The 10,568-nt window shown below is 42.9% G+C and overlaps 1 protein-coding gene across 1 annotated transcript in view; it reads right to left on the reverse strand.

The window, feature by feature from the left end:
- Positions 1-10,058, reverse strand: part of CHMP4C (charged multivesicular body protein 4C) — a 29,489-nt gene extending 19,431 nt beyond the window's left edge. The window contains exon 1 of the mRNA XM_062188308.1: positions 9,710-10,058. Within this exon, the coding sequence (XP_062044292.1) occupies positions 9,710-9,899 (190 nt within the window). The 5' untranslated portion in view covers positions 9,900-10,058. The remainder of the gene's footprint in view (positions 1-9,709) is intronic.
- Between the last annotated feature and the right edge of the window lie 510 nt (positions 10,059-10,568).

A 10,568-nucleotide genomic window follows, 5' to 3' on the forward strand; every position in this document is an offset into this window, starting at 1 on the left:
TTCAACATGAGTATACTTTCCTAATTTTTTTTTTTTTCTGCACTTAACCTAGAAGTTTTGAATCAGGAAAACATCATTGTTCTAACTCCAAGGTTATATTTACTTTCACTCATTATGTGTTAAGTACATGGAAATGCAGAGAACAGTGCTCAGTGAGCAAGGCCTGCTGAACAAGATTATTGCTACAGTACATGAGACACACCCATCACAGCCACATGGCACATAATGCAACACTGTGAACGAGTCAAAAAGATTCACTAGGAATTCATATCAAAATAGAAAAACATGCCCAAAATGCCTGTCCAATTTTTGGTTATATAATAATGCCTCTCAATTTCTAGTGAAGCCCAATAAAAATGTGTAAACTTTGCTTCGCCTAAGTTAAATGTTGAGAGGAAATTTAAATTTTTAAATCAAGAATTTACCATCTAGCACAAGGATTCCCAGCTTTTCACAGACAACCATCCACTTTTCTTTTCCTGTAATTTTAAAATCACCCTTCTTACTTGCTTGCTTTTCTAGGTTTGTTTTGTTTTGTGGGTCGTGGTTGCACTGGTGATATTTTAAGTCACTGGATTGCTAGATGGAGGAAGAAATGACGGCGCTTGCACGCAGCCAGGGTGGCGGAGGCAGCAAGCTTCCTGCCACCTCCTCATTTCCCTACAAATGAGAAATACCTGGACAAAAGCTGCGTGATGGCCAAAAGCAATTGGCACAGGTTTAGGGGCTGTTATTGCTTTACAGCATGACCGTAAAGGCTTTGGACTGAATCCTGCGTATTTTCAACAGACAGTTCCCTATGAACCAGCTGTCTGGGGTAAAGAATTGAAATCTCTGGTAAAGGGAAGTCAATCCATCAGGCAATGGCTCACTATACAGTTCATATTTAATTTAATCCAGGCTATTTTGTTTCTTCTCCTTCCACACACTTTTAAGCCGATCTTGTGCTTACTAGAACATCTATCAAATCATAGTCAGGAAAAAAAAAAAACACACACACACACACAGAAGAAAACTAAAGCTAGCAGCATGCATGAAAAGTACTAAGCCAGCTGAGTAAAACATAGGATTGAGAATGTGATTTTAAAAAATAAATCCTCAGTATTATCTATGTATCTTAAGTTTCTCTCTTACTTTTGTCTTTTAAAAGTAAAAACAGGCCGGCGCCGCGGCTCACTAGGCTAATCCTCCACCTTGCGGTGCAAGCACACCAGGTTCTAGTCCCAGTTGGAGTGCCGGTTCTGTCCCGGCTGCCCCTCTTCCAGGCCAGCTCTCTGCTGTGGCCAGGGAGTGCAGTGGAGGATGGCCCAAGTCCTTGGGCCCTGCACCCCATGGGAGACCAGGAGAAGCACCTGGCTCCTGGCTTCGGATCAGCGCGGTGCGCCGGCCGCAGCGCGCCAGCCGAATTCATACTTTGATGGTACTTGGAGGTGGGTCCCCTGGAAGGTAATTGGGATTAAATAAGGCCATCAGCGTAAGGCCCCATGATCGGATTGTAGCTTTATGAGAATAGAAAATCACTGCCACACATTCTTAGAAAAATGACGCTAGAACAAACGTACTCTACACTTCGTTTCTGAAGAGCTGGGAAAATAAGACAATGATTACTAAATGCCAACATGAGTTTACAAAGATGAACAACACCAAACTAATCTGCTAAGATTCTTTTCTTTGGGTTACTGGAAAGACCGCACCCCGGTTTCCTAAACTTCAGCACATCAAAATCATCCAGAAAGCTATGAGAACCACACTCCTGAACCAATTCCAGATCCCTTGAAATAAAATATCTTAGTGAAGCACTTTAGAAGGATCTTGAGGGAATGTGATGAAACTACACCATCGGAGCTGGTGCCGTGATGTAGTGGGTAAGCCACCTGCAGTGCTGGCATCCCATGTGGATGCTGGTTCCAGTCTCGACTGCTCCACTTCTGATCCAGCTCTCTCCTATGGCCTGGGAAAGCAGTAGAAGATGGCCCAAGTCCTTGGGGCCCTGCCACATCATGGGAGACCCAGAAAAAGCTCCTAGCTCCTGGCTTCAGATCAGTGCAGCTCTGTTGCAAGCCATTTGGGGAGTGAACCAACGGATAGAAGATTATCTCGCTCTGGCTCTCAGTTTTGCTCTCTCCCTTTCTCTGCCTCTGCCTCACTGAAACTCTGCCTTTCAAATAAACAAATAAATCTTTAAAAGAAAAAAGAAAAGGAAACTACACCATCCATTTAAAAACTAACACTCATGAATCCTCTCACAAGTGCCTGTTTTTTTTTTTTTTTTTTAAGATTTATTTTATTTATTTGAAAGAGTTACAGAGAGAGGTAGAGACAGAGAGGGAGAGGTTCTTCCATTCCACTGTTCACTCCCCAAATGACCGCAACGGCCAGAGCTGAGCTGATCTGAACCCAGGAGCCAGGAGCTTCTTCCAGGTCTCCCACACAAGTGCAAGGGCCCAAGGAGTTGGGCCATCTTCTACTGCTTTCCCAGGCCATAGCAGAGAGCTGGATCAGAAGAGAAGCAGCAGGAACTTGAATCAGTGCCCACATGGGATGCCGGCACTGCAGACTGGGGCTTTAACCCACTGCACCACAGTGCTGACCCCAAGTGCCTGTTGAAGATACTAATTTAGTAAGTTGAGTTGTAGGGTCCAGAAATTTGAACTTTGAGAAAGTAACCAGAAGCTTCTGATCCCACAACACTTTGAGAAATTATGCTGCTGCTAATCTGGAAGGGATCTTTCTACTCTACTGTATTCAGGTGTGTATGAATATAGTTTAGTTCAGATCATTTTTGAAAAAAAATAGAAAATATTGGCGAAATGCATGATATAGGCTATAAATGTGAGTCAGGGACATTCATAGCTAGATGAATAACTGAAGTCATTGGATGCTGAGCTGTCAACTTGGTAATCATGCCTGAGCTGAATTTCAGATGAAAGGCTGTTGCTATCATGCAGAAGCTATCCTGGAATAAAGTCTCTACTGGCATACCATCAGGATCTGTCTGTTTTATTCAGTGCTTTAACAAAAGTTTTTATAACAACAAAATAAGGCTACTGATCAAATGTGCAGCTGATCCAACTTAAAGAAACAGCTCCCATACAACACAGTAAAACTAAGATTTAAAAATCTTAATTTTATGGGGCAGGTGTTTGGTGCAGTGGTGTAAATCATCACTTAGTACAACCACATCCCATATCAGAGGGCCTGAAAATAAATAAAAACAAACAAAAATCTTTATTTTATGACAACTGAATAGAAACAAATGTATAAATTTAAATAACAAGGGAAAGATATTGGTAAATCTGGCTGGGAGTTTTAATTCTGGAAACCCAAAAACATGAAAGCAAGGTGGGTGGGCATTTGAGAAGGCATATGCAAGCCAAGGCTGTATTAATAGAGCAAAAGAAATCGCAAAGCCAGGCACTCTGTGCTGGGTCAACCTCTAAGAGTGTGAGGCAGAATGTGAGTCCCTATAGAATCCTTGCTGGGGATCAGAGGGGAGAAGGGGAAGGGGCAAGTGAGAAGTTTGAAAACAATAACTTAAGTGAATAGGCCCCCAGGGCTAGTGCAGATCTTTCAGGTCTCTCCACTGAGGAGTAAAGGTCCACATGGAGCTTCTGAGGGGAGGAACAGAAATCAAGGTGAAGGTTGAGGGCAGGATCACATTTCCATTGATCACTCTTTTCCAGAAGACAGGGACAGTTGATGAGAGAGCAAGTCCTGGCCTAGGTTTGTGTGTTAATGCTTCGGGAATACAACTCATTTTTTGGTGCAGGTGTTTGACTCAATGGTTAAGGCATTGCAAGGGACACCCATGTCTCAGGACAAGTGCCTGGGTTCAATTCCTGGTTTGTGCTGCAAACTCTGGCTTTCTGCGAAGGCAGACCCCTGTGGAGGGAACATTGAGGGTTAACGCGGTTGGTGTCCTGCAGCCTACATGGGAGCTCTGGATTGGGTTTCTGGCTCTCAGCTTCAGCCCCAGCTGTGGCAGACATTTGGGGAGTGAAATACCAGATGGGTTCTTTCTTCTTCTCAATCTCTCTCTCTTTATATATTTATATATATACACACACATATATGTATATACATATACCTATATGTGCAATATATCTATGTATCTACACCTCTATCTCAAAAATTAAACTATTAAATTAACTAAATTAATTATTAAATTAAAACACGTTTTCCCTCAGGCCTTAATGGACACTCAGAGACACACAGAAGAATATATTATGGTACCTGGTTGTAATTTCAATGCAGGATAGACTGAGACATTTCATTATCAGTGTGAGTTGTAGTACAATATGAACCACACGACTCTCCCTAAAGAAAACTCATTCAGGAGGATAATGAGGACTGACAGGAGCTCCTCACATGATTCTTCAGGAGCAAACAGTTTGGGAAGGTGAGCAGACGGTTCTCATCTTGGTATCTGAGTGATGATAGAAGGAGAAATGATAGGAATGGGTGAGGCAGGAAAACAGAGTAGAGAGTAAGCCCTTCCGGAACAGCATCATAGGTTCTCCAAGTGTGGTGGGGAGCAGAATCATTGAGTTATTTATACAAAGTTCAAATTTCTGGACTCTATACTTAACCTTCTAGACTTTCATGGGTCCTTGTGAGTGTACATTTTAATAAGCATCCAGTAGGAATTTTGATGCAGGTGATTTGAGAACCATGTTGAGAAACTCTCCTAAGAAAGGAGGTCACCAGGTAAGGTGTATCTCCCTGGGGAACTTCCATCAGATCCTGCAGTCTATGCCTGGCTCATTTTACCCAAGCCATGCTTTTGCTTTTAGTTTGGCATTCAACTAATTGTGTTGTGCTTCTCTTCACACAGAAGTTCGCTGGTCCCCAGTGTCTGAGAATCGAAGAATTCAGGTCCATGACAGCTTTAATAACAAGCAAAATCAAGAGCTAGCATAAGCCCCTCCCATGAGCTAAGAGTGGGATTGTGCACCCACTCCCACTCCGAAGAAAACCCCATCTGCTTCCTGAATCTGAAAACAGTGTTGCCAATACATAGACCAGGCTTCAAAGTGAGAAGGCTAATTTCAATAGAAGATGCTCTGCTTAGGACACGCATTTCACCAGACACCTGGCAAAGAGAGGGAAAGCTTCAGCTTCAGATTTTCTATTAAATCATGAGTAAAGTTAGTAAGTAGGCATTTTGGCCAAATTTCCTTCCTCTCATCCCAACCTTTTATCTATCAGCTCCATGCTCACCCAGTAGCCACCAGTCAACAGATAATCCCAGACCAAATCCACTTCTTTTTACATAGTTACATATTGACAGTTGCCACTTATCCCTGGCCAAGGTAACCAACAGGGCCAGGACCAGCATGAGGGGAGAAAGAGGCCTGTGAGGGCACAATACAAGGCAGTGCCTCACCCATGCATCTCAGGCACCTCACCTGCCTCATCCTAGACCCTGCTCTGACGAACAGACCTCAGCATAGTAAGGGCTCACAGAGGCAGTGACAAAAACAGGGATTGAGGAACCCTGGGAGAAGTGATTACTGTTTTCCAATATGTTTAAAAGCTTCATGGGACAGATGGAGTAGGCTTAGTTGATGTTATTCTAGAACAAAAGTCCTGGGCCAATAAATAGGCAGACTTTGGCTTTAAAAAATATAATTGCTATTTGTCTAGCTCTAATATTCATAAACCACCACACTAAGTGCTTTACACAGTGAAGTCATTCATCCTCACCAGTCCATCAATACTACCATTGCCATTATATAGATGAGAAAACCAAGAATCAGACAGACCAGTGACTGGCTGCTGAGTGAGAGTCAGGGCTGTGCATCAAAGCCAGGGTTGATTCCTCTGATTCCTTTTAACTATAGCACCAAGTTACCGTCTACCAAATTCATAAAAATTGTATTGGGATAATGTACTTGAGCAACATCTCATTGAACATCTATTTATTATTAAAAAGACCTCAAAAAGGAATGAAGAGTACTGACCCCTACGGTGTATTATCAAGGCAGTGTGGCAGGTAACCTTTGCAATCTGCTAAGACATTGATAGTCTTAAGCTTCTGAGGCCACCAGCCTGGGCATGAAGAGGCCAGGGTCACCTGCCCTATCACAGCAAAGCATTCATGGGCCATGCTCAGTAGAGTGTTAAAATGGTCAGGAAGCATTGGGAACATAAGAGACTTGATTCTTCTACCTCATTAACATCACTATGGCTTTAGGCTCCTGAATCTTAACCTTGGCAACAAGGCACAATCAGCTGAAGGCACTTAAAGCAATAAAAACCACAACAAAAGCTTGCCTGAGTCCCATACCAACCAATTACATCAGAATCTACAGCAGTGGGCCCAGGCCTCCAAGTGATTTTTATATATAGCCAGGAGCGAAAACTTTTCCAGGTGACAGTGCTCAGAAAAAGCAGGAAAAAAAAAAAATAAGTGGTTTATAAAAAGGTTGCTTTTCCACAAAGCTGATTAAAGTAGGAATTAAATCATAGTCATCTGAACAAACTATATTAAAGAATCTCGGGTCTCCTAGGGTTTTTAACAAAATTCTAAGTTTTGCTCCAGCTCTTACTCTTTTGGATCAACAGGGCCTTGAATATCATGAGAGCATGGCTGCTACAAAACCAATTTGGTCATAGATATTCAGGTTCTTTTTGGTAGATGATGAAGATAGCTGCTAAAAAAAATTGCAGAAGAGAAGTGTTAGCTACCTTACACTACCTTGCTTGCTACAAGTTATTATAAAAGCAACTTGCAGGCTAAGTGCTATAGTCACATTATTAAATACACACACACTGGGAAGCAAGAAAAAACAGTTCATCAAATCCATTTCACGGGCTCGATGAAATCCCAACTGTGTCCTTTCAGGGGCCCCAATACATCATTTTTGAAAGTCTCACTGGGCAAGGCAGCAACCCTCCCTGGCAGGTGCCATGCCCTATTGGAGGTACAGTCAACCAGAAATCACCTGAACCAATGACTGGACACTGCACTGATTTGAAATCAAGCCCCAAGTACCATTCTAAAATCGAGTTAGTTGTGCACCTAGTAGATTCTTATTACTTATTCATGCATGGGATCAGGGACCAGGAGGACAAGGAAGTATCTCTAAACTATTTTATATAATTCACACATTTAGAATACCTGTAATTGTACCAAAGCAATGCCCCCTGTAACATTTCCTATCCTAATTTAAAAGTTACTTGTTTTACCAATAAAACCTGTTTTGGACATTCAGAATGCTGTGAAAGCCGCTGTTAGAAACAGATGGAGGGAGAACTTGTCCTGATCAGGGGTGTGGTCCTTTCTGATAAACTGCTACCTGGGCACTTAGCTAGCATTGTTGATAGCATGTTAGCCGATCAACCACTTTCAGAAGTAAAAGTTTAACTGTGGATACTTTATGTCATTCTGCTTATAATATAAATTACAGCCATTCTAGCAATGACATTGAGTTGCACAGAAACCAATCAGTACTGAGCACCTTAGAGTTCATTTTATTAAGCTGAGGAAAATATTTGTTGGTGACTAATGGAATACAGTGAGTATAAGCATATGAAGTTACCTGGTTTACTTGGAATACAGTGATATTGACAGTTTCTAATGCAGGAGCCTATGACTGACTGCTTTCCAGAGTTCAGACTGCGGAAGGCCTCGGTCTTACCAGCCTCTTCTCATGCCCAGGCGCAATACAGAATCAAGCCTGGGCTAACACCAGAGAAGCACCCAAGGATAAATGACCAAAAATTAATGGCTTTTCAAACGTTAGTTGGTTCTTTGCACTTCATACTTGCATCTATAACTTCCCTGACTTAAGGAAGTTGTATTGGTGATCTTAATTAGTATTAGAAGATGGCCCAAGTCCTTGGGCCCCTGAACCCAGGTGGGAAACCCGGAGGAAACTCCTGGCTCCTGGCTTCAGATCGGTGCAGCCAACTGAGGAGTGAACCATTGGATGGAAGACCTCGCTCTCTCTCTCTCTCTCTCTGCCTCTCTGCCTCTCTGCCTCTCCTCTCTCTCTGTGTAGCTCTGACTTTCAAGTAAAATAAATAAATCTTAAAAAAATTAGTATTGACAATTTTTTGTCCTTATTTATAAAGCCCAACTTCTGATAAGCTATAATGTATTTCATATTAATGAAAAAAACATATATTTTTTACATTATTGTCTCTGAAAGCAAATCTACATTTTTGCCACTTTCTAGAACCAGATGTTCAATTTTTCAGATTGTTAAAAACCAATATTTGCTAAACAACCATAGTAGACAAGGCCATAGACAGATCCAAATGGATGACAAAAATCCCTTGACAGACACTAAGCAAATGGCAGAGTGCATATCATAATAAAGATGAAGGGCAAAGTGACAGAATGACCAATGACTTTTCAGCAAGCCACAATGGCACAGTCTCTCTTTACAGATTGTCATTTAATAACATCCCAAAATATTTTCAGACATCATGTAAAAATAGAAACCAGTACTTAGCTCTAAAACAGGCAATAAGATGGACAAAAGCTATATCAAATAGCAGAGAAAAATGAAACTTGACCTTCTTATTGTCAGTAATAAGTAGGCATAAATATCTCAGACACATTTTTATGGGAAGACGCAGGATTTCCAAGTTCGACTCTATGAGACATCATTCCTTTCTTGCATGAAACAATAGCAGCATCACTTAGGGTGAGTTAAATCTTCCTATGGCTTCTTTAGGACTAAGAAGCCTGACTTGAGGATGCAAATTCTGGAGTCTGATGGCGAGCAGAGACCTGTTTTGCCACTTACTACTACAGGTATTTCTGAGCCGGCTCTTGGCCTGGGGTTTCGAGAATAAATCACTTCAGCTTTCCCACTGGGTTTTCATATGCACCATGGGTGCTGTTTAGTTTTATTCCTACAGAGAGAGCTGTATACTGAAGAAACCAATTAACTCTGGCAAAGAACAAATAGTTCAAGGTGCAAAGGAGCACCAAGAATCATTACTGGATCAAAGTTCCTTGTATGCACCCAAAGCCAGTGATGGGAAATTGAATATTTAATCCCTTGTTTTGTTTTTTAAAGATTGCACCTGCACAACATTCAATTAAAGTTTTCAACAGTTGAGGAGCAATGTAAACCAAAACATTCTAAATATGCTTCATGGGAGATTTATGGGTAAGTTAAGGGCAAGTTAAGATACATAATTCAATATATAAACACATAGCAGAAAACGTGACTTTAGTGTTCGAGTCAGTAAGATTGCACTAGGAGAAGTTAAGCCACCAGCAAAACTCAGAGGACACCAGAAAATTCAGTTATCAATATAAATATTATTTTCATACAATATTTTGAAAACTCAAAATCAATACAAAAGTATCCATGATGACTAAAATACCACATTAAAAAAAAAAAAAAACTTTAAAGAAGTATCACACCAAACAATATAAGAGACCGAGGCAAAATAAAACAAACAGTAATACTGATCCTGTCTTTAAAGGTTTACATTTTGATATTTTGCTCATCATGGATTTTTTCTGCATTAATCGTGAGTCCTTTTAAATATTCATTAAAATATTGTTCTTGATGATTGAGATTTTTGCCGACCCCGGCCCAGTGCCTTGCTCAGCCCACCCCATCAGGATCCTGGGGGTCAGTACCAGTTCCTAGAAAGGCTGGAGGCACCAACTCTGCCGGCTGGGAGCTGGGGTGCTGTGTCCCCAGGGGAGGGGCTGGACCTGTGCTGGACCCCAGCCTACCTCGCTTGTTCTGCGTGCCGTGCTTCTTGGCCAGGGAGAGTTCTCTCTGGATCCGATTTTCCAGGTACTCCTGTTTCTTGCTCAACATCTCCTCGGTCTCCCGAAGTCGGGCCAGGGCCTCCTGGGGGCTGGGGGCAGCGCGGCTCTTAGAAGAGCCTCCCCCTTTGAAGAACTTGCCCAACTTGCTCATGGCTCAGAAGTTGGGGGGCGGGCGGGAGGCGGCCGTCCCGGGAGCGTCTCAGCAGTTCCCAGGCCCGCACCTGGGGAACAGGTAAGCCAGAGAGCCCACTCGGGGCCGGGGGTCCAGACCGAAAAGGCGGCGCTCCTGGGAATCAACAAGTCGTCGGGGGCAGGTGACACACACTCGAGGGCATTTCCTGGCCGCCCGCTCGGCCCCGCCCCTCGGCGCGGCTACCGGGCGGGGAAGGCGCTGGAGTCAGACGTTGGCCGGCCCTTGGGAATCGGAGGAGCGCCCAGAAAGTTGAAAAGCCTGCAAAGACGGCAAGAAAGTTGCTGCTTTACCCGCGCTGGTCCCGCACCCAGGGTTTAAAAACAAGCTAGTGAATGGATCGGAGAAAACCAAACCAATGGGCTAGGCGTCTTGTGTGTAACAAGCGCAGGTTGTCTACCTGGATTGCAAGAGTCGGGTGTGTGTGTGTGTGTGTGTGTGTGTTTTGTAGCGTTGCTGTGTCCGGATCTCTATTTCTGTGGATAAGAATGTCCCCATATGTTCCTCTGGGTGTGTGTTATGTAGGTATGAGTGTGTGTACCCAGGGACTTCCTGGACATTTGTATGCCACAGGTGTGTGGATAGGTTAGGAGCTGCTGGTGTGACTGGGCTTGTCCCTACATATGTATA

Source organism: Lepus europaeus, chromosome 4, assembly GCF_033115175.1.
Source record: "Lepus europaeus isolate LE1 chromosome 4, mLepTim1.pri, whole genome shotgun sequence".
Classification (NCBI taxonomy): Eukaryota; Metazoa; Chordata; class Mammalia; order Lagomorpha; family Leporidae; genus Lepus; species Lepus europaeus.